This window comes from Mytilus edulis, chromosome 2 (genome assembly GCF_963676685.1).
Source record: "Mytilus edulis chromosome 2, xbMytEdul2.2, whole genome shotgun sequence".
NCBI lineage: Eukaryota > Metazoa > Mollusca > Bivalvia > Mytilida > Mytilidae > Mytilus > Mytilus edulis.
Window position 1 is genome coordinate 67743035 of NC_092345.1, and position 25163 is coordinate 67768197.

Below are 25163 nucleotides of genomic sequence, written 5' to 3' on the forward strand. Positions count from 1 at the left end.
TTTATCTAACAGACAAAGGTCGGAAAAAGGTCATATTTGAGAAACAAAATCTAAAAGGTCAATGACCGAAATGTATCATGGATTTAGGTCATGTGAAAAATTGTAAAGAAATTATTCTTTCATTATATTTAATCATGTTAATTGAGATTGTGTTATTTAATTGGCATTTGTTCTAATTTTTTGTAAAGAATTCACTCTGATATTTTTAGATAATCTGATAATATATATGCGTACAAATGCCTCTCCAGATAAGAACCTAATGGTATAATGAAAATAATATCCACCAAATTAATAGATATATATTTAATCAGTCATATTAAAATTCTCTTACTACTATAGGGTATTATCCTAACATTTGATACACAAGACACAGTACTATTATACTTTATTTATACAGAATTCCGTTTTGCATTTCATATTTTATGGAACAACCTTACAACTGAAACAATTAGGTCATTTTAAACCAAACTTAAATTATCAAACTTGATAAACATGCCTCATGAGAACTAAAATTTTCATTATTGGTACTTTTAATGATAAATATAATGTGAGCAATATTTGATTTCTTTGGAGACTAGTTGTTTCTCTAATAAGGAATTTCAGACTACAAATAATATGTTGATCCTTTCATTGCCTGAATCATAACTTGGTTCATAACTCTAAAGTGATATTTTATCAGTGAATATGATAACATTTTGAATTAGTCGTGGTAATATCATTGATGTTATGCTTCCTTGCAATATTATAAATAATCTAGGCACAATTCCTAAATTATAAGTCAACAACATACTTATATATCATTTTAGAATAACACAGAAGCAAAGAAGTATGACATGAATGTTCTACCTGCCTGGAGAAGTTGTGTGAATGGTACTGGTGTTACAGTTGGCGTGGTGGACAAAGGTGTTCAGGATCATATTGATCTGAAAATTGTAAGTATTACATAACCCGAATAATCCAGTCGTTATATTACACTCCCTATCGATCACTACATTAACTCGAAAGATGTAGAGAGTCGGAGAAGGTAAGGGCTTAAATTATTCGAGTTATGTATTACAAGGTTATATACAGTGGGACTAGCTGTTTTATATTTCATGCCTTGATTTTTTTGTTAGCTTGAGAGTTTTACCATAATCATGATAATGATTGATGCTGAAAAAAACTATGGGCAAAGTAAGCTTTTCTCATCATTTGGCTGCCGTTGTTATCATCCGTGAAGTTTTAAAAAAATCTTCTGCAATGAAACTACTAGGCCAAATTTGGCCATAATCATTATTGGGGTAGCTAGTTTTAAAAATTTATCTGTTGACCCTGCCAACCAACCAACTAACGGTCATGGCTAAGAATAGAACATACATGTAGGGGTAAAATGCAGTTTTTGGCATATATCACTGAAACTGAAGCGTTTAGAGTAAAACTGATATGGAATAGAATTGTTAATCAGGTTTAGATCTGTCTGCTCTGAAATTTTCAGTCCTATTCTTCATAAAAAACGAGAAACACTTATGAACCACTCCAACAAATGATAACCACTGAACAACAGGCTCCTGACTTAGGACAGGTGCATATACAAATGCAGATGGTTTAAACATTTTAACAGCACCAACCATTTAAAGATTGGTTTTAGAAAGACTTACAGAGCCTATACACACAAACAGAAAATATAATTATATAAAAGGCAAATATTATTATTATTTCACACTTATACTGATTTATTTGAAATAAGGATATGTGGTAGGATTGTAAATGAGACAACTATTCAACAAATACAAGTAATGTCCTGGCTATTTTACTGAAGACATGTTTGGTTCCATTAATATTTTTTATATTGGTCATGATATAATAATGTAGGTTTTTTGTGAAATAAGATATTTTGTATTCTATAAAGTGCTGAAAGTGTTTTTTATGTGTCAAAGTATTTTACAGTTTATGTAAAAGCAGAAAAATATAGTAAATATGCCAATACATAGAGATTAATACATGGCCTTTTCCATATCAGCCTGGGTATCATCCCGAGACCCCCATATCAGCCCAAGACGGAGTCGAGGTGCTGATATGGGTCGAGGGATGATACCCAGGCTGATATGGAAAAGGCCATGTATTAATCGCTTTATCATATACTTCCAACAATAGTTTTATGTAAGGCAAATAAACTAATGCAATAACTAAAACAGTCAAACCTTTTATAAAGAAAATTAAAATTATGAATCAAATATACTATAGTTGTCCAACAACAGCATCATTAACTCCTTGTATATTTATGGTAACATTTCCTATAGAGGCATTTTGAAACATTGAACATTTGGAAGAGTTTTACGATCATTACTACTCCATGTTTGTTGTACTATAAAATGATTCATAATTGTCAATGGCATTTGTTAGCAAGTATTAAACTATCCCCACAAAAGTTCCCGTAAATTTTGATGTCGTCATAAAAAACATCTGACGTCACAATGGAAAAGTAAACAACCGATACCGGAAACACTGGAAGTAACTTGCACGAGAGGCACTGATATGGGTTTTTTGCACGAGAGGCACTTGATATGGGTTATCAGCCCGGGTGGGAAGATATATGGCTTGTGCACTTCCGCCCATTACTCATATGCAAAAGCTATCATATTAATGCTAAGTATATGATAAACATAATTAACACGTCTGATGATGTTTGATAGCCTGACTGGTTTCGTTCCAAAAGGACCTTCATCGGAGGCAGAATGGTGGATTGTTGTTTGCATCCTATTTATATAGATATGGTAACCAGCGGTTCAGAAATAATCAGCGGTTAAGAAATAACCAGCTGTTCAGAGTTAACCGGCGGTTCATTCTTATATTACTTTGTTAATTATGTGTATTGGCATATATACTATATTTTTATGTTTTTACATTTCCCCTGCTGATACACATAATTAAGCTTATGGCTTCTACTAACTAAAGCTTCTGTTGGAGTTAATGTGTTTAGAGACCTTTTATGTCAGTACACCTTTATTATATTGCCTAATTTACAGTTCATCTTGTTTATTATTGCAGAATAGAAGATTTGATTTTAATAGTGCTAATGAAGGATCAGTTACATCCTATCAGTAAGTAGCCAATTACTATTGTTATACATTTAGGGGACAACTAATTGATATTATGCGAGGGGGGTGAGGATGTTTTGTAGATTTACTATTAATTTTTATCTGTTGCTAACTTGCTACGCATGCTTACTGTAAATTCAGAAATTATTGCGTGCATTTATTGTGATTTTGTCATTTTAGACTAAAATACGATTTTACTTTTTTCGATTTTGAGAAAAATTCTGTTAAATTCATATAAAAGATTTCAAAATGTGAGTTTAAACTATTGCTTTTACAACTCTGTTGCATTTTTGGCAATAATAAAAACCTTGCATTCATTTCTGAATTTACAGTATTTCATTTTCTGTGATTTTGATGGGGTAAATTTATTTTCACTTTTGTACACACTACTTTGCCTTCATTTTGTGATGCAGAATATAATAAGTCCACTGTAGTAATCTTTTGAAGTAATGTTCAATGGATTGAAAAGTAGACAAAAGCATGCATTGTCATTTCAAAGCATTTTATAGCTGACTATGCAGTATAAGCTTTGTTCATTGTTGAAGGCCATATGGTGACCTATAGTTGTTAATTTCTGTGTCATTTGGTCTCTTGTGGAGAGTTGTCTCATTGTCAATCACACCACATCTTCATTTTTGTCGAGCCTGCAACTTTTGTTGCAGAAAGCTCGACATAAAGATAGTGATCCGGTGGAGGCGGCGGCTATGGCTACGGCGGGGGCGGCGGTGTTAGGTAACTTCTTAATAGCTTTATATTTTAGAAGGTGGAAGACCTGGATGCTTCATACTTTGTATATAGATGCCTCATGTTACAAACTTTCTGTCAGTCACATGTCCAATGTCTTCAACCTCATTTTCATGGTTCAGTGACTACTTGAAAAAAAAGTTCAGATTTTTTGTAATGTTAAATTCTATCTTATTATAAGTAATAGGATAACTATATTTGGTATGTGTTTACCTTGCAATGTCCTTATGCCCGTCAGACAGTTTTCACTTGACCTTGACCTCATTTCATGGATCAGTAAACAAGGTAAAGTTTTGGGTGGTCAAGTCCATATCTCAGATACTATGAACAATAGGTCTAGTATATTAGGTTTATGGAAGGACTGTAAGGTGTACATGTCCAACTGGCAGATGCCATCTGACCTTGACCTCATTTTCATGGTTCAGTGGTTATAGTTAAGTTTTTGTGTTTTGGTCTGTTTTTCTTATACTATATGCAATAGGTCAACTATATTTGGTGTATGGAATGATGGTAAGGTGTACCTGTCTAGCAGACAGGTGTTATCTGACCTTGACCTCATTTACATGGTTCAGTGGTCAAAGTTAGTTTTTGAGTTTTGGCCTATTTTTCTTATACTATATGCAATAGGTCAACTATATTTGATGTATGAAAATATTTTATGATCTATATGTCAGTCGTGCAGGTTTTATTTGACCTTGATCTCATTTTCAAGGTTCATTGCTAAGTGTTAAGTATTTGTGTTTGGTCTGTTTTTCTTAATTTATAAGCAATAGGTCAACTATTTATATTTGTTGAATGGAAGAATTGTTAGCTGTACATGTCTGCCTAGCAAGGTTCATCTGACCTTGACCTCATTTTCATGGTTCATCGATCAATGTTTAGTTTTCTTGGTTAATGTTGAGTTTATGTGACAGTTGTAATAAAGCTTTATATTTAGGACTATCATAATATCAATGATTAGTAAAGAAGATGAGACATTTCAGCATGTGCACGCTTAAACTTATTTGTTATCAAAAGAAAATACAATCTTATTTTAGGAACCTGTCCTTGTTCTTTTTGTACAAAACATAACATAGATCTTTTAAAAATACTTAATAAATAATTTTAATTTAAAATTAGCAATAAATATATTTAGGTATATCTTATATTAGGTAAGACATAAGAAAATGATTTTTTGAATTTTGCAATATTTTAAAGTCAATTGACCCTTGAAAGTACCAGTAAATTTTAAAAATACCTAATAAATAGTTTAGCAATAAATATATTTAGGTATATCTTATATTAGGTAAGACCTAAGAAAATGATTTTTATGGATTTTGCAATATTTTAAAGACAATTGACCCTTGAAAGTACTAGTTAAAGCATGCTATGGTTGTATTATGCTGTAGAAAATATAAGAATAAGATGTGGTATGATTGCCAATGAGACACCTCTCCACATCATCATTGGGGTATCTAGTTCAAAAAATGTGTCCGGTGATGTGGCCAACCAACCAAGATGGCCGCCATGGCTAAAACATGCGAACAACCTGTTGGTGACCTTCTGCTGTTGTCTGCTCTATGGTTGGGTTGTTGTCTCTTTGGCACATTCCCCATTTCCATTCTCAATTTTAAATAATGTGGATGTTAGCAACTATAGACTTAAACACTATGAACTTCAACAAGCTATCTTCAAACCAAAGATAAACTTACAAGGTTTTTAAGATAATTGAAAACGATACACTTGTAAGTGAAAACTGTTATTGCACCTCATTTGACTTTTTTACTATTAAATGTTTGTTTTTTGCAGACATGGTACTAGGGTAGCTGGTGTTATAGGAGCTCTGAAGAATAAAAATTTTACAATAGGGATTGCTTTTGGGGCAGAAATAGCAGGTACCCAGTTAAAGAAGCATGAGATTCTTTACCCATTTATTATAGCCCTGTTTACTTAACCTTGGGTATAAAAGAACCTTTGTGTTTGTTTGTTTGTAGTTCATATGTTGCATTGTACTTTTAAGTAACTCCTCCTAAAAAGGATTTCAATGAAATATAAACATAGTCCTTAGTATATAAAGATTTTATGCACCTTCTAGTTCATTATTTTATCAAGCTGACTTTTGGGGGTGAAGGAAGAGACATAAATTAAAGATTTAACTATCTATTTTTTTTTTTCAGCAATTTTTTTCTTGCTCTGTATTTTTGATTCAGAAGATGTTGCTTATCTTTTCTCATCACTTTGTGTCCGTCCTCCGTTGTCGTTGTTGTCGTATGGCGGCGTCTGTTAACTACGTTTCTAAAAAAATCTTCTCCTCTGAAACTACTAGGTCAAATTTAACCAAACTTGGCCACAATCATCATTGGGGTATTTAGTTCAAAAAATGTGTCCGGTGATATTGCCAACCAACCAAGATGGCCGCCATGGCTAAAAATAGAACATAGGGGTAAAATGTAGATTTTGGCTTATATCTATAAAACCATAAATAGCATTAAGAGCAAATCTGACATGGGTTAAAATTGTTTATCAGGTCAAGATCTATCTGCCCTGAAACTTTCAGATGAATCCGAGAACCTGTTGTTGGGTTGCTGCGACTAAATAGGTAATTTTAAGAAACTTTTGCAGTTTTTGGTTATTATTTTGAATATTATTATAGATAGAGATAAACTGTAAACAGCAATAATATTCAGCAAAGTACGATCTACAAATAAGTCAACATGATCAAAATGGTCAACTGACCCCTTAAGGAGTTATTGCCCTTTATAGTAAATTTTTAACAATTTTCCATAAATTTTTGTTATCTTTTACAAAAATCATCTCCTCTGAAACTACCAAGTAAAATTTAACCAAACTTGTCCACAATCATTATTAAGGTATGTTGTTAAAAAAATGTGTTCGTTGACCCGGCCAGCCAACCAAGATGGCTGCCATGGCTTAAAATAGAACATAGATGTAAAATATAGATTTTGGCTTATAACTCTGAAACCAAAGCATTTAGAGCAAATCTGACAAAGTTAAATTGTTTATCAAGTCAATATATATATGCCCTGAAATTTTCAGATGAATTGGACAACTGGTTGTTGGGTTGCTGCCCCCAATTGGTAATTTTTAAAGAAGTTTTGCGGTTTTTATATGACCGCAAAAATTTTAATTTTTTGTCGTATATTGCTATTAGTGCGGTGACTGAAGGCAGATTTTTTGGAATTTAATCTCCCCACCGAACACACACCTACATAATATATCATTGGAAAGAGGAAATCGTGTACTATAATAATATGCCTGTCGTCAGGACTTGATATGGTCACATTTTTTTTAAATTGAGGTCAAAGGTCATATGTAAAAATTTGTGAAAATTTGGGTGGGTTTCAATTTTGACATTTTTTTCTATTTCTAAACTCTACCTAAATACAAATGATACTGTTTTGGCTTTAGTAATGTTTGTTATTATACATAAACCTTAATCATTAAGATTTTTTTATCAAAAAAAATCCTAAAACAACGTTATATAAACAAAACTTCAAAAATCAAGTTTTCAACCTATAAAATGTTAAGAGCACCTTAACCTTACGAAAAATATCAATTTTAGGTAAAAATCAAGTGTCATGCAGGACAATACTTTAAAATTATTTGTTAAACTATCATATTGGGTGAGGTATCAAACCAAAGCCATAAAACACTACAGTCAAATATGACCTCAAATTGAATTTGCGGATACTTCAGGTTTTTTATAGACTACTCGTTGCTTTTTGTTTTTGTTTCACAATTATTACTGCTACCATAGTATTATCTTTTGTTGTGTATTTGTGTTGTTAATATCTATTACATTATAGGTTTTGTAACTTTATCCCCCGTTTTTAGCTCACCTGGCCCAAAGGGCCAAGTGAGCTTTTCCCATCACTTGGCGTCCGGCGTCCGGCGTCCGGCGTCCGGCGTCGTCCTGCGTCCGTCGTCCGGCGTTAACTTTTACAAAAATCTTCTCCTCTGAAACTACTGGGCCAAATTTAACCAAACTTGGCCACAATCATCATTGGGGTATCTAGTTTAAAAAACGTGTCCAGTGACCCGGCCAACCAACCAAGATGGCCGCCATGGCTAAAAATAGAACATAGGGGTAAAATGCAGTTTTTGGCTTATAACTCAAAAACCAAAGCATTTAGAGCAAATCTGACATCGGGTAATATTGTTCATCAGGTCAAGATCTATCTGCCCTGCAATTTTCAGATGAATCGGACATTTCGTTGTTGGGTTGCTGCCCCTGAAATGGTAATTTTAAGGAAATTTTGCTGTTTTTGGTTATTATCTTGAATATTATTATAGATAGAGATAAACTGTAAACAGCAATAATGTTCAGCAAAATAAGATCTACAAATAAGTCAACATGACCAAAATGGTCAGTTGACCACTTTAGGAGTTATTGCCCTTTATAGTCAATTTTTAACCATTTTTCGTAAATCTTAGTAATCTTTTAGAAAAATCTTCTCCTCTGAAACTACTGGGCCAAATTTAACCAAACTTGGCCAAATTTAACCAAACTTGGCCAAGATCATCATTGGGGTATCTAGTTTAAAAAATGTGTCCGGTGCCCCGCCCAACCAACCAAGATGGCCGCCATGGCTAAAAATAGAACATAGGGGTAAAATGCAGTTTTTGGCTTATCACTCAAAAACCAAAGCATTTAGAGCAAATCTGACAGGGTTAAAATTGTTCATCAGGTCAAGATCTATCTGCCCTGAAATTTTCAGATGAATCAGACATTCCGTTGTTGGGTTGCTGCCCCTGAAATGGTAATTTTAAGGAAATTTTGCTGTTTTTGGTTATTATCTTGAATATTATTATAGATAGAGATAAACTGTAAACAGCAATAATGTACAGCAAAGTAAGAACTAAAAATAAGTCAGTATGATCAGAATAGTCAATTGACCCCCTAAGGAGTTATTGCCCTTCATAGTCAATTTTTAACAATTTTCTTAAAATTTGAAGATTTTCAATAACATTTTCCACAGAAAGTACTGTTATAGATAGAGATAATTGTAAGCAGCAAGAATGTTTAGTGAAGTAAGATCTACAAACACATCACCATCACCAAAACACAATTTTGTCATGAATCCATCTGTGTCCATTGTTTAATATTCACATAGACCAAGGTGAGCGACACAGGCTCTTTAGAGCCTCTAGTTTTCCTTGCAACGTACCACAAACTTCAAAAGTATTCCATATAAAAAAAGAAGATGTGATATGATTGCAAATGAGACAACTCTCCAAATGAGACCAAATGAGACACAAAACAATTATAGGTCCCGTACCGGTTTCAACAATGAGTAAAATTCATACTGCAAAGTCTTCAATTCCCGAATAAAATAATGTAAAACAAACAAAAAATCTAACGGCCTGATTAATGTACAAAATAAATAATAAAGAAACTAATATAGTATATAGAAACAAACGACAAACACTGCATTATCGTCCCGTAACTTAAAACTGACACATACAGATAGTGGCGGGGTTTAACTTTTTTAAGGGCACGCCAACAATCCCCTAACCTCGTGACTGGATTCGTGTGTACCAGTGCAACAAGCTTTATACCAAATCAACCCTTATCTCCATCATGTTCATTTTCATCAACTGTCACAATAACAATAACGATACCATTTTTTCTGCACCGGATGCGCATTTCGACAACACATGTCTCTTCAGTGATGCTCGTGGCCAAAATATGTGAAATCCAAAGCTTATATTAAAGATGAAGAGCTATAATCCAAAAGTTCCAAAACGTAAAGCCAAATCCGTGAAATGAATCAGAGCTTTGCATGAGGGAGATACATTCCTTAATTTATAATAATTTCTAACATTTTGACATGTTTTAATATTTCTACACATTTCACTTATGGCTACAGGTCTGCACATGAAAGGTTCTGCTCAAAGCAAACACGTTATTTTGAGTTTTTCTTTACAAGTACAGACAAGTATTGTAGGAAATCCGAAGATATTTAATTGTTCCTAATAAATACCAGCTTCAAACCATCCCTATCAATTCATCCAAGATTTAACAAAGATCAATAAGGGGGTTTAGGAAGGTGTGATGACATCCATATGCTTGCCTGCAAAGATGCTGGGGAAACATCATACGAGAAGTACACACTATCTTGTACACACTACATGTGTAAAGCCAATCCTAAATGAAAAGGAGTAAAACAAAAATGATTGCCTCAACAATTGCTTAGCATTTCCACAATTTCTCTGGTGCCATTTCCTGAGAATAGTCTTGGCTGTATGCAGTTTCATTGAGTAACCATAGAATGAATTGCAATAAATACGAAGGCATTGACTGAATTATGAAGGAAGAAACAATTCATCCAAAGTTGGGTAGTCTTCTTTAGAGTTTCGATGTCTTTTCTAAGTATACTTGCAGCGGAATTAAATATCTGTCCGTTTTTTGTGTCTATTACAGTTGACATTGAGATTTTGAGGTCAGTTTTCAATTGACTAAAAGCTTATATGGCATCTAAAATAGTTAATTTGCTACTAAATAGTATGTTATATTTGCCTTGAACTTGTTAAAGTTGTTCGACAACTGATTTTCTACAGAAATAAATGAGTTTAGACTGCATTTTACATGTAGACTATTTTAAATTAGAATCAGCCCGAAGTATGATCTATATTTATCAAGTAACGGTGCCATGAGGAATGACCATTAAATCGTTGTCAATAGCCAAAATAGAATTAGTAAAAGCAGTATCGTGTTCTGAAATATCTGCTTCCACGGGTTTGGATTTTTTTTTTTTCAGAGTCGTTTTTAGCAAATATTTTGTAATGCAACCAAAATGACAGAGTGCTTGAAGTTTAAAAGATGGACGGGAAACTATTTCAACTTTAACTATATCTGACACGGATAAAACATTTTCAATGCACTCATCCGATTCAAACTTGAGTATTTTTTTATCTTTCTAAAATGTTTTGTTGCAACAAAATATACAAGCGCTCCAGATGAACGACTGCATTCTAGAACGTGTACACTGAATACCCGAAACTGAGGGACAACAGTCAGATAATTGTATGTCGTCAAACTTCCTGCACGGAGTTCTTCAAATTAACAGCTATCGCATGAAACATCTTGATGTTCCCCTCATCCAATCTTTTATGCAATGCAGATACAAAAGTCGACTTCCCTAAACTGGTAAATTGACTCAAAATTTCAATTGAGGTTTTTTTTAGCATATTTTTTATTCACTGAGTAAAATTTAAAGACTTTTGTCTGTTCTTTGGACTTAATCGAGCAAGTTGCAAAGGACTTGACATATCACGGAATATTTACTGAAACTATCCGTCAATTATTTTGATTTTACAATAAGACTTTTCTGACAAAGTATATTTGATGTTTTATAACGAAAAAACATAGAATATAAACATACACAAACAAAGTATGTGGCATATATCAGTGCACTTTGATTGAAAATATGTGTATATAATAGCGAAAAAGGTAGTAATTTCATATATCATTTGAGAGCAAATTATTGACTAATACACAAAATGGGACAGAAGGCAAGTGATTGAGTTCCGTGTTGAAATTGAAGATTTTTCACTCCATTCTTTTTCCATTGATTTCTTAAGGGTTTTTTCATATTTTGGTTCCGAAATTTTTTATCACTTATTAGTTTTATTAAATACTATATGTTTAAAATATTATGGGATAATTTTAATTACTACTATGAAGAAGAAACTAAAGTTTGAGTCTGAATTTGCAATTAAAATTACCTCAATTTTAAATAGTCTAAACTTCACAAATTTTATAGATTAGAAGAAAATAAAATATTGAATAGCATATTTTGACATGTAAAAATAGCTTCAGGAAAAACTATTTCAATTAAATGTAAGCAAACATACCCATTTTTTTCATTTTGAAAAAGGGGGGTTGAAACTCTCCAATATACTACCAGTCATTAAAACGACTTTTTAGAAAAAAGTGACTGTACGAAATTCTGACGACAGGGCAAAAACTAAAGAAGACATATTTGTCTTCAAGTTAAGACCATTTTTAGCCATGTGTTATTTGGGGAGATTAAACTCGCGATCTAGACGACTTTTTACACTTCTGTCACCGCACTATATCACGTTGGCGTCGTCGTCGTCCAAATACTTTTAGTTTTCGCACTCTAACTTTAGTAAAAGTGAATAGAAATCAATGAAATTTTAACACAAGGTTTATGACCACAAAAGGAAGGTTGGGATTGATTTTGGGAGTTTTGGTCCCAACATTTTAGGGATAAGGGGCCAAAAAGGGCCCAAATAAGCATTTTCTTGGTTTTCGCACTATAACTTTAGTTTAAGTGAATAGAAATCTATGAAATTTTGACACAAGGTTTATGACCACAAAAGAAAGGTTGGGAATGATTTTGGGAGTTTTGGTTCCTACAGTTTAGGAATTAGGGGCCAAAAAAGGGCCCAAATAAGCATTATTCTTGGTTTTCGCACAATAACTTTAGTATAAGTAAATAGAAATCTATGAAATTTAAACACAAGGTTTATGACCATAAAGGGAAGGTTGGGTTTGATTTTGGGAGTTTTGGTCCCAACAGTTAAGGAATAAGGGGCCCAAAGGGTCCAAAATTGAACTTTGTTTGATTTCATCAAAAATTGAATAATTGGGGTTCTTTGATATGCCGAATCTAACTATGTATGTAGAATCGTAGATTCTTAATTTTTGGTCCCGTTTTCAAATTGGTCTACATTAAGGTCCAAAGGGTCCAAAATTAAACTTAGTTTAATTTTAACAAAAATTGAATCCTTTGGGTTCTTTCATATACTGAATCTAAAAATGTACTCAGATTTTTTATTATTGGCCCAGTTTTCAAGTTGGTCCAAATCGGGGTCCAAAATTAAACTTTGTTTGATTTTTCATCAAAAATTGAATAATTGGGGTTCTTTGATATGCCAAATCTAACTGTGTATGTAGATTCTTAATTTTTGGTCCCGTTATCAAATTGGTCTACATTAAAGTCCAAAGGGTCCAAAATTAAACTAAGTTTGATTTTAACAAAAATTGAATTCTTGGGCTTTTTTGATATGCTGAATCTAAACATGTACTTAGATTTTTGATTATGGGCCCAGTTTTCAAGTTGGTTCAAATCAGGATCCAAAATTATTATATTAAGTTTTGTGCAATAGCAAGAAATTTTCAATTGCACAGTATTCACCACTAGCAAGAAATCTTCTATTGCACAGTATTGTGCAATAGCAAGAAATTTTCAATTGCATAGTATTGCGCAATAGCAAGAAATCTTCAATTGCACAGTATTGTGCAATAGCAAATATTTTCAATTACTCAGTATTGCGCAATAGCAAGAAATATCTAATTGCAATTTCAATTGGAGTTATCTTTCTTTGTCCAGAATAGTAGTTGAATCAACTTAAATCTTTGTTTTATACAATACAGATATATAATTAATATTTCAATTGGAGTTATCTTTCTTTGTCCAGAATAGTAGTTGAATCAACTTAAATCATTGTTTTATACAATATACAATGTATATTCACTTTTTCTACCAACTGATAAATTAAAACAATCTTTACCATTCAGTGATAACAAGCACTTTATTTTACATTTTAATATTTTATGATGTATTTAAATGAGTAGTTATTGTTGCAAACTCCATTAGAAATTTGAATTGAGATCAGTTTTGGAAAAAGGGAAAGGGGGATGTGAAACGAATGGGGGTGGGGGTTAAATTTTTCTCATTTCAGATTTCATAAATAAAAAGAAAATTTCTTCAAACATTTTTTTGAGAGGATTAATATTCAACAGCATAGTGAATTGCTCAAAGGCAAAAAAAATATTTTAAGTTCATTAGACCACATTCATTCTGTGTCAGAAACCTATGCTGTGTCAACTATTTAATCACAATCCAAATTTAGAGCTGAATCCAGCTTGAATGTTGTGTCCATACTTGCCCCAACCGTTCAGGGTTCAACCTCTGCGGTCGTATAAAGCTGCGCCCTGCAGAGCATCTGGTTGGTTATATATAATTATTATCTTGAATACTATTATAGATAGAGATAAACTGTAAACAGCAATAATGTTCAGCAAAGTAAGATCTAATAATAAGTCTACATGACCAAAATGGTCAGTTGACCCCTTAAGGAGTTATTGCCCTTTATAGTAAATTTTTAACAATTTTCATTAATTTGGTAAATTATTGTAAATATTTTCCTCTGTATCTAAAGGGCCAAGTCTATATAGATAGAGGAAATTATAAGTAGCAAGAATTTTCAGTAAAGTAAGATCTACAAACACATCACCATCACCAAAACACAATTGTTTCATGAATCCATCTGTGTCCTTTGTTTAATATGCACATAGACCAAGGTGAGCGACATAGGCTCTTTAGAGCCTCTAGTTTGTATATAATATCATACAGTCTTAAAGCTTTTAAAACTCACCCTTTAAAAAGAAAAAAAATTATGTGTAGGAGTTATCTCCCTGATCACTTTTTTTCTTGTAATGAGATCTGCTTTGCAACATAAAAGAAAGCAACAAATTTATTTTTCAAATACATTTTATTTTGACTGAAGCTATCCGGAGAAGCCATATGAGAGTTATTTCCCCTAATGCATTTGACATAAGTGATATGCATTTCTAACTCGAAAACAATAAGTGATAGAGCCCAAGGGTCTTTTAATTTGAGGTCCTCGGATAAAAAAAGAAGAAATTAGGTCAAGGTCAGTGTTCAAGGTCACATTCTTAATTTAGATTTTCTCTTCAAAAACCGTACAAGATATCAATCACATTTTTTTACTGAATTGTTAGTTGTGGCATGTTGTAACACATACTTTTTGGTTGAAAAGGTAAACTAACATTAAATTAGAGTTTTCTCCCCTTTTATATATAGAATTACGCTTATGGTGATATAACTCATTCACCATATATATAAAAGACCTAATGTCTTTTGATTTGATTTGATTTGAGGTCTTGGATTATGACCTTCAAATTGAAGTGACCTTGTGTAAAGCTGAAGTAGCTATTTTTTGTACTTTTGTAATGTACAATTGTATAGAACCATCTATTTTCAGATCAGTGTCAGGTAAACTATAAAAAAATACCAGAAGTGACATTTTTCAAACCGGAAGTAACAGATTATCTCCATTATTTAAAAAAAATGTCTAGAAACCATATATTTTTAAATCAGCGTACAATAAGCTATCTTTTGACACTGGAAATGACATTTTAAACAGCATTTGCATATTTGTGTATCAAAATAGATCTTTTCGGGTGGAATGATTTATGGGCATTATGTTTTCTTCTATGTGCGTTCGTCTGTCTGTTAGTTTGTTCGTTCCTTCTTTTGTTCGTTTTCCCTCGACTTATATGCATGTTTTTTAAAACAACATGGAAAATCAGAATTAAGCAGTATTTATGTATATAGTGCTTTTATAAATTTAGAAACACATCAAATGGACTTCCCCAGAATTCCGATAAATCTATTTCTGTATCTGATAATAGAACTGAAGTGGAGTTTTTCTTATCATACCGTTATGAAACTGATATTTGATATTGTACTTTCAGAAAGAAATGGAGAACCATCTAGGTTGTTAATTAAAATTAGATAAACATCTTTGCTACAATTGATGGTATTGTTGTTGCATAATTTTAAATCATATGCATCATTTAAATTAAGACAAATGTAGTCCACAATGTAAAGGTGTTAATAGAACACCCCTTCAGCTGAAATGGAATCTTTCATATCGCTTTGAGTTGTCTCTCTTATATTTCTGTCAATTCTTAATCAAAATATGACGATACGTCGAGAAAGATTAACTTATTCTGACGATAGACATCGTATTATATTAAAAGCGATCGCAATTTATACAGAGGAATGTGTAAGGAAAGGAGTCATGCCCACTGACCCAAAGGAAATTAAATATTTAAAGAGTTAGAAATGGGATTCCTCCTAGAATTCACGCAGGAAAATAGGCGATAAGGTACGAAGTGAAATACCTTATAATAAAAGAATAAATGTGAAGTTGAATTATTTTCGAAAATAATACTAATACATGTATCAATGAAAACAATGGCAATCATATCCCTCAAAGCAATCATGCTCTTTGACTATTGTGACTGTATTTCATTTGTTATTTTCTTTTTAGATATAAAGATAGCTTCTACAGCTGTTTGGGATACGTTTGATGTGAGAGCATTCTATCATCATATGGATAGTATTCAGGTTTACTCCTGCAGTTTCGCTAATTTTCATACTGGCACTAAAACATACAAATTAGAGAAAAATCAAGAGGATGCATTCATAAAGGGAACTACTGAGGTATTTATCTCCCCTTGAATAAAATTCATATAGGTATTACTTTTTCTGGTATTTTAGGCGTAACAGACTAACCTTTTAGAAAATCCATATAAATCAAAGAATTCCATGAATTATCGAAGCAATCTAGGAGAAGGCATATTTTGCTCTATCCATAATTGAACATAAATAGATATTGATGTAAAAGACATGCATAACATACTAATACAAATCATGGTCAAGTTAAATAATTATGAAAATGTAATTACTGTGTTGGAAAAGAGGTAATTGATCATTGTTCATATGCCACTCAGCAATGAAGGAGGTTGATTTTTTATCATGTAACAAGTATTTGTGGATAAAAGCCACACATAAATATTGTAGATCTATATATATTTTATTTGTATAATTGATTAATTGATTTCTTGATTATTGAACAAATTCAATAAGTCTCACTTTTATTTAAGAAACTTGCACTTAACAAATTATAATCTCATTCAGTCTTTTGATTATGAATGGAACTGCCAAAACAAATCATTATGTGGCCAATCAGCTGACATACACTGTATTCATATTTTACCATAGGTGTGTACTTAAAGGGTTTGGAGAACTTCATATTCAAATTTTGCATATTTTTACTCCAAGTTGGTTGAACGGTAAAATGTAGAGAACTTTAAAGTACATTATTTCTTGTCTTATATATGATCCTCTGGCCTTTGTTTGTCTTATAAACAAGGAATTAATTGAATCTGGAATAATTATATATTATGGAATATGAAATGATTTTGTGTATGTTGTTCTAAGCCTTAGTTATAAAAGATAATTAAAAAACAATGATAAATTTTATGAAGTTATTCAAATATGATGATCTTCAAATTGCCAGGGAAATATAGGGTGTAGTCTGTAATTGATGTAAACCCAAGTATGGCTAACCCTTAGTTGGATGTAATAAAATATATTATTACTCGTCAACTACCCCTTAGCCATGCGTGCATGGCTAAACCCCTTAGTTGGACTTTATAAAATATATAATTATTGTTGAACTAACCCTTAGCCATGCGTGCATGGCTAACCCCCTTAGTTTGACTTTATAAAATGTATAATTATTGTTCAACTAACCCTTAGCCATGCATGCAGTTGGACTAAAAAGAAAATTTTGTAAATAATTTAAAAATTTTAAATGCAAAACTACAAAAAAAAAAATTTTAAATTTTTTTTTAAAATTTAATAATACTTAAAAAAAAAAGAAAAAAAAAGTTAAAATTTCCAAAATTTTTTTTCTCTCAAAAATTCAGAAATAAAGTTAAAATTTCAATATGATTTTTATGCCCCATTTATGGTCATTATGTTTTCTGGTCTGTGCGTCCGTTCGTTCATTCGTCAGGCCGTCCATCTGTCTGTTTGATTGTCGGTCTGTCCATCATCCGTTCGTCCATCTGCCCCGTTTCAGGTTAAAGTTTTGGTCGAGGAAGTTTTTGATGAAGTTGAAGTCCAATCAACTTGAAACTTATTAAACATGTTCTTTATGATATGATCTTTCTTATTTTAATGCCTAATTAGAGATTTTACCCTATTTTCACGGTCAACTGAACGGTGCGGATCTATGTACTGGGGACACATTCTTGTGAATTTTAGTTTCTTGTGTATATTTTGGAGTTTAGTATGAAAACTATTATCACTGAACTAGTTTACAATTTTTTTTAGTGGCCAGCTAAAGAAAGCCTCCAGGTGTGGGCGTTTTTCATTGCATTTAAGACCCATTGTTGTCTACTCTTTGATCAGGTTGTTGTTTCTTTGACACATTCCCCATTTCCATTCTCAATTTTATTATCCTTTTTATTTCTTAATTATATAATTACTGGTATGCAAATTATCTTTTCTGTAAATTTAACTGGATTTATTCAACTTTCAGGGCAGAGGAGGCCTTGGATCTGTTTATGTTTTTGCCACAGGAAACAGTGGTGATGAAAAAGATATAAGTGTAGACAGCTGTGCTTATGACAGACTGGTTACCAATAGATATGTTATTTCTGTAGCAGGTATATACACAGTTGTTGGTTTTGTAAGGTATCAGATAATCAGTGTATAATAAGTAATGTCTATCTGAATTATAAAGTAATCAGTTGAAATATGAAGGATTCTCATTGGTGATCACATTTCAATAAAACCACAGTAAATGTATGATGCAATTGAGATTTTGCATAGGAATTCCATGTTAAACTTTTAACTAATAGTTATAACAGATTTTACAGCTGATTCCATTGAGTGTGTAGCCAAAGGTAATTTCTTTGGTTAGCTTACTTGCTAGCTGAACCGTTAAGTCATGCAATATTAAGTCAGGTATACTACCCTCCTTTGAAATAAACCTAGTCCTACAGACAGATAGATTGGTTAGCTGTTGGACTAGTCTACTCTTGAAGTAGTGTAGTTTACCTAACCTTAAAATGACTTCACGGTTCAGCTAGCAAGCAAGGTAACCAAAGATATTACCTTTGCCTACACACTCAGTGGAATTGGCTGTAATGCACGGGCTTATGTTGTTAAGCCCAAAGCATCCATGATATAAAATTTTCATTTTACATAAAATTCTTATAAATTTCCAAAGATTGAGTTGTAAAACTGAGGGAAAATATTCATTTTATAAATCAACATTTATCAAAACTAAACAGTTCATTTAAAAAAAAAAATACAGGTTATGTTTTTCTAGATAGACTTTCATTTGATTGATATAGAAATATTATATGGTCATATAACTTATGAATTTTTTAGGTGAAAACAGGTCACACGAAACTAATTGTATGAGTTGTTTAAGTGTATGCTAGGTTAGTTTGAACTAAGCCTTATTATGCCAATCTTGGTGTGGTTATGGTGTTCTGACAAAATAGTTCATTTCAAAGAACTCTTACATTGAAATTTTGTTTATCTTGCCGAGCAGACATCTTATTTTTTATGCCCTTTGGGCTAGGCGAAGGGGCTTTAAGTGTTATCCTTGTCCAATCATACATTTGTACATCCAAAATATAAAAAAGAAGATGTGGTATGATTGCCAATGAGACAACTCTCCACAAGAGACCAAAATGACACAGAAATTATAGGTCACCATATGGCCTTCAACAATGAGCAAAGCCCATGCCACATAGTCAGCTATAAAAGGCCCTGAAAGTTTGTTTTCATTCTCTAACTTTAGTTTGTCTCAATCACATGTTATGGAACTTATACACAATGCTTATTACCATAAAACACAGATCAAATTATAATTTGAGTGGCATCACTTTTACAGATCTCTAGTTATGTTCCTTTATTAACTTATATGTAAGCAGGGGCAGCATCTGATTTGTATCCCATGGACACATTCTTCATTCATTTTATTTATGATGCATTTAATTTGCATTAGACTTAAGATACGATAGCTATATTGGTGCATTATTTTGATAGAGTACATAAGGTATTATAGTTATAAATTGTATGTGAATGAAGATAGATACCCATTGATAGAGAAATGCATGACAAACAGTGTCTGACTTTAGGAACAGTTTTTGTTTACATATCTCTTTTGTGAAAATACCAAAGTATATCTAAAATTGAGAATGGAAATGGGGAATGTGTCAAAGAGACAACAACCAGACCAAATAAAAAACAACAGCAGAGGGTCACCAACAGGTCTTCAATGTAGCGAGAAATTCCCGCACCCGGAGGCGTCCTTCAGCTGGCCCCTAAACAAATATATACTAGTCCAGTGATAATGAACGCCATACTAATTTCCAAATTGTACACAAGAAACTAAAATTAAAATAATACAAGACTAACAAAGGCCAGAGGCTCCTGACTTGGAAAAGGCGCAAAAATGCAGCGGGGTTAAACATGTTTGTGAGATCTCAACCCTCCCCCTATACCTCTGACCAATGTAGAAAAGTAAACGCATACCAATACGCACATTAAAATTCAGTTCAAGAGAAGTCAGAGTCTGATGTCAGAAGATGTAACCAAAGAAAATAAACAAAATGACAATAATACATGAATAACAACAGACTACTAGCAGTTAACTGACATGCCAGCTCCAGACTTCAATTAAACTGACTGAAAGATTATGATTTCATCATATGAACATCAGGCACAATCCTTCCCGTTAGGGGTTTAGTATCATACCATATATGTCTGTTTTGATGAATCCATTTATTCAATTAAGGAATGACTGTAATATTTTTTCTGTCTATGAAGAAATAACATAAAAAATTTGGTGCACACTGAATAACATGCATAGCGGGTTATTTAACAGTGTGCACCACATTTTTTATGTTATTTCGAATAGACTGAAAAAATATTACAGTCATTTCTTATAATTTAATTTTAAATTCCATTTTAAACTGTAGAAAACCTTGAAAAAACGTTGATGACGTCACGGTCACATGACTAAATTATGTCTATGGTCTGATAACAAAATAATGTCAGCCAATCAGAAGACGCGTTACATCTAAAATTAAATTATTTTAACATAAAATTTAAAATAAAAGAAGAATGTGTCTGAGGACACGAATGGCCCAACAAAAATGGTTGGAACAGACAGACAGTCAAGGGTAACACTCAATGTCCCCTTTGTCTATGGTGAGGTGTATAAAAAAGTCTATAATTGAACAGTGTAAATCATTCAAAATGTCTTCTAATTTGAAACACATAAATAGCTTTGAACCAACAGAGCCACTTGGAACCAAATGCTCATAGAAATGAGTCTTTTCAAAGAATACTCTTCAAGACAAGTCCATACATCTATGTCATGCCAAGTGAACTATTTTGGTAGGTTTCTTATTTTTTTTTTTAAAACACCAGATATTTTCCAGGAATACAGGCTGATTTAAGTAAAGTTCCAAATGGAGAAGCTTGCAGTGCAATGATGGTAGCTGCTTTCACTGCTAAGGGTGGAGCCCAAGATAATAAAATAGTATGTATAATATAGTTTAAAAACATTCAAAGCTAAAGCCTCGGTCACACCTTACCGGATAGCTCGAACGGACGCCTAACGGATAACTTTTTTTCAATCCGTTAGACGTCCGTCCATATCCGTTGCATGTCCGTTAAGCGTCCGTTTTATCCGTTGCATGTCCGTTAAGCGTCCGTTTTATCCGTCGACGTCCGTTCTGTCCGGTGGAACATTTTGAGCATGTTCAAAACTTTGAACGGACGTCTAACGGATAAAATGTCCGTTGAACGTCCGTTAGACGTCCGTTAGGCGTCCGTTTTGTACGGTACTCGTCCGTTTCGTTTCCGTTTTGTATCCGTTACGTGTCCGTTATACATCCGTTGGAGGTCTGGCAGATAAATTCACCAACGGACTTCTAACGGACGTCTAACGGATAAAACGGATGAGAAACGGACTTCTAACGGACGTATAACGGACATAACGGATGATGAACGGATCTGAAACGGATAAAATTGATGCCAATTGAAAATTTCTCGTCAGAAATGCCAAAAATATTTCTTAAGGTTCATGAATTCTTATTATTCATAATCGATCTTAGAGTAAGGGCACATCTTCACAATCAATCAGCTGTTAAACTTATTCAGGTCAGACACTACCCTTTAGCGGCATTTTGAAGAACAAACAAAAACCAGTTACACAGAACTTTGACAAATAGATTTGCTTTCATTATATTGCATGTTTTTTTCAGTTTTGTTTGGTAGGATTTGCATGATTTTTTATGTGATAGTCGGTTAAAAAGTTCATCAGAGCTCATGTTTTGTCTGTTATTATGTATATATATGCCGACTCGAAATAAAATCAACTTACTTAATTACTTAACTAGAACATTTTCAATATTAATGCGATTGACATGTATTATTATTGTCGCCTTTAATTTTTTCGTATATCTTGTTTATCCGTTTTATCCGGTACGCTTCCGTTAGGTGTCCGTTTTATGCGGTACTCGTCCGTTGGATGTACGTTCGACATCCGTTCTGTCCGTTACGTCTCCGTTTCTCGTCCGTTGCATATCCGTTGCATGTCCGTTATGCATTCGTTAGGCGTCCGTTTTAGTTGGTCAGTACATCAACGGACGCCCAACGGATAACAATTTTGTCAACGGACAACTTTTATTTTCATCCGTTAGGCGTCCGTTCGTCTTATCCGGTAAGGTGTGACCGAGGCTTTAAACACAAATTCCGTCAAACCTACTTAAGAGAGCACCTGTATTAAGCAAAACTATTGTTATAAGACCATTAATTTAAGGTCCCTCTGTAATGCATTTCAGAGAGATTAAACCTGTTTTAAAAGACTACCTGCTCTCCCTTATGTGGTCTCTTAAAACAGGTTTCACTGTACATCCTCCCACAATTCATAATAAGTTAAACAATACCTTTAAAGAAGAAGATAACTCAGTCAAATCTTAGTCATAGTTGTAACAATTATTGACCGTCATTCCTGATTTTCATTTCAGTAAATGTTATTAAGATTGTGAATTCATAGATTAATGGGGCATTAGCTGTCAAATTCATTTTTACCAATTTAAACTCAAATTCTTATATTTGATTTATAGAATTTTAAAACTTATTTCCTAATTAAAAAGAAGACCTCTTAGACTGCCTATGGTCATGCGATTAATTCAAACATAAATATGAATGTAAATAGACAGACAATCATGTGCAATTATATACATGTACCGAACTGACTATTTGGTGTAGGTAACAACAGATGTTGGGAATAAATCTACAGAATATTTTAACCAGAACTCAGCAGCAGCTCCAATGGTGTCAGGTGCAGTAGCTCTTGCTCTAAGTGCCAAGTAAGTCTGTATTAGAGCATTGCAATGATCTTATCTAATTCTTTTATGAAATGCTTCTAATGAGGCTTCTAATGGAGTTTCTGATTACATTTATTTTCTTCTGTCAAATTTTTTATGAATTGGGTCATTTATTGATGTCATTTTAAGGAAATTTATCCCAATTTTGCCTTTAGAACAGATCCCTTTATTTGAGAAATTATTGGCCTCAAAATGATTCTGAACACATTATTCTGATAGGTACATAAACACAATTTCTGTTTTAAAAAAGGACCTAACAACTTTTGGGAGATATCTGTTTGTGCCAAAAATACCTCCTTTTGCGCCACAACTTTTTTTTTTATCCAATACTATGTTTGCGCCACCTGTTTTACATTAACATAGTATCATTTGCACCAAAAATGAAATATACGATAGCACCAATTAAAAGAAAAATTGTCTTGCCTCCTCATTTATTTGAGCTTGGAACAAGTGGTTTAGGACAGGACAGGAGTTAGAGCCATCTTTAGTCCTTTTAAATAGAATGCTTTAAAAAATAAAACTATGTACAGTTCAACTACATATATATTATATTAAGGTAGGAAAAACATGCACAAAGTGTCTGCAGCTGCATCTTTCTCAAAACTTTTGAATGGCAAATATTTCCTTTACTGAAACATGTCTACTTCTTACTGCTGCTGCATGGGTACTTCACAATTTAATGTCTGTAGTACTTAGCTTGTAGCTTCACTATATATATATAGTCCAAAAACACAAACATTGAAGGATTGAATCAATAAAACAGTTCATTGTAATTCATTGTAATTGTTGTGGAATGCCTCGTCTCTATTATTGATACATCTTGCGGTAGATCGGGTTTTAGCCCATACCGATGGAGGGACCAAAGCACTATTATCAAATATGTATTTATCATTCATATGTATGATAGAAAGGTGTACAGATAAATTGGTGCAAATGAGTCTGAATATTGGCAAAATTGATAGATTTAAAAGAATAAAAAAAATGGGGCAAATGATATCCCTGAAAAACAGTATTTGGCACAAAAGGACTCCTGCCCAAGTTGTAATCTTAAGAGATTTAAGACCTCAGTGGTCAAGGGGTCTTAGTAGTTCAACTTCTGTAATCACCAGCCAGGCAACACTGAGGTTGCGAGTTGTAACCCTGCTTGTGTTGGTGCACTCGAATCACCTCTTAATTGACTAAAATTGTCAGTTTCCCTATTGAAGGTTGGCTGTTTTTCTCAGAAGACTCTGATTTCCTCCACCAAACCCCATGAGCAGATATGATATTAATTGAAAGGTCTTTTATAAATTTTGTCTGAAAGTTTTTGTTGAGGGTAGTTTTTGGTCACATAAACTTAAAATTAGTAAACATGATTTAGAAAATTTTGTAATATGTTGACCCAATAGAGGTTTAAACAGAGATTCCACAGTCCACTGAACATAACAGGCTCATAGCCAGGAATTTCCAGGGGGAGGGGGGGGGGGGGTGTAACATGGACACACAATAAAATCATACTGAACTTTAACAGTCACAATTCAAACAGAACCTTGACTTTAATAGTGCTTATTCCTTTTGAAGGGGGTGGGATGGGCATTTATGAACCACTCGAACCACCCTGCTATGGGTGTGCATGAAAATGTTATAGTTTTAGCGATTATGTTGTCCTATATATTCTTGTTTCCCTTATGGTCCAGATGAAATGAAAAAAAGCCTCTAGAAGCAAGGTTTGATTCTGTTGGTAAATTTTTCAAAATTTTCTCAGAATCTACAAAGGAGAAAATTTTTCAAATCTTTGGGGATTGATGAATTGAAGACCCTTTATAAAGAATTCACAGTTGATATTAATTGATTGCAAATATTGTAGTATAAGTAGCACCTATTTTCATTCATTTTTCTGAACATCTTAAGAGATAGTGTGTGGACAATGGAAAGCCCCCCTCAAACAACCTCATTTGGTTCCTTCACATGTAAAACTTGGCCTAGAGAGGCAGTTATCATCTATCTGTCACCAAAACTTCACTGAAACTACAAGAAAATGTGTGGGATTGATCGAAACAAAAAACAGTAGATTCTTCAACTATAAAGGGATAAATACATCTGGTTATTAAACAAGGTTACTGATATATAGCTAATAAGCCTTTGCTCCTATTATCCATTCAAACTTAAGTTGAATAACTTTTCTGTCTAACATATAACCTGTTATAAAATGATAATGACCTTACTAAGTCATGCCAAAACTTTCTATTCATTTTACTGTATGATTTATATTTCAGTTCTATGTTATTAGTTCAAGTAGTCAAGCACCT

At 33.0% G+C, this 25163-nt stretch overlaps 1 protein-coding gene across 4 annotated transcripts in view; it reads left to right on the forward strand.

The window, feature by feature from the left end:
- LOC139512748 (neuroendocrine convertase 2-like) overlaps positions 1-25163 on the forward strand; it is a 55613-nt gene that overhangs the window by 5077 nt on the left and 25373 nt on the right. For all 4 annotated transcript variants that reach the window (XM_071300617.1, XM_071300620.1, XM_071300619.1 and 1 more), the window contains exons 5-11: positions 807-932; positions 3028-3080; positions 5610-5695; positions 15936-16108; positions 17997-18123; positions 20920-21020; positions 22757-22857. In XM_071300617.1, coding sequence (XP_071156718.1) covers positions 807-932; positions 3028-3080; positions 5610-5695; positions 15936-16108; positions 17997-18123; positions 20920-21020; positions 22757-22857 — 767 coding nt within the window. The remainder of the gene's footprint in view (positions 1-806; positions 933-3027; positions 3081-5609; positions 5696-15935; positions 16109-17996; positions 18124-20919; positions 21021-22756; positions 22858-25163) is intronic.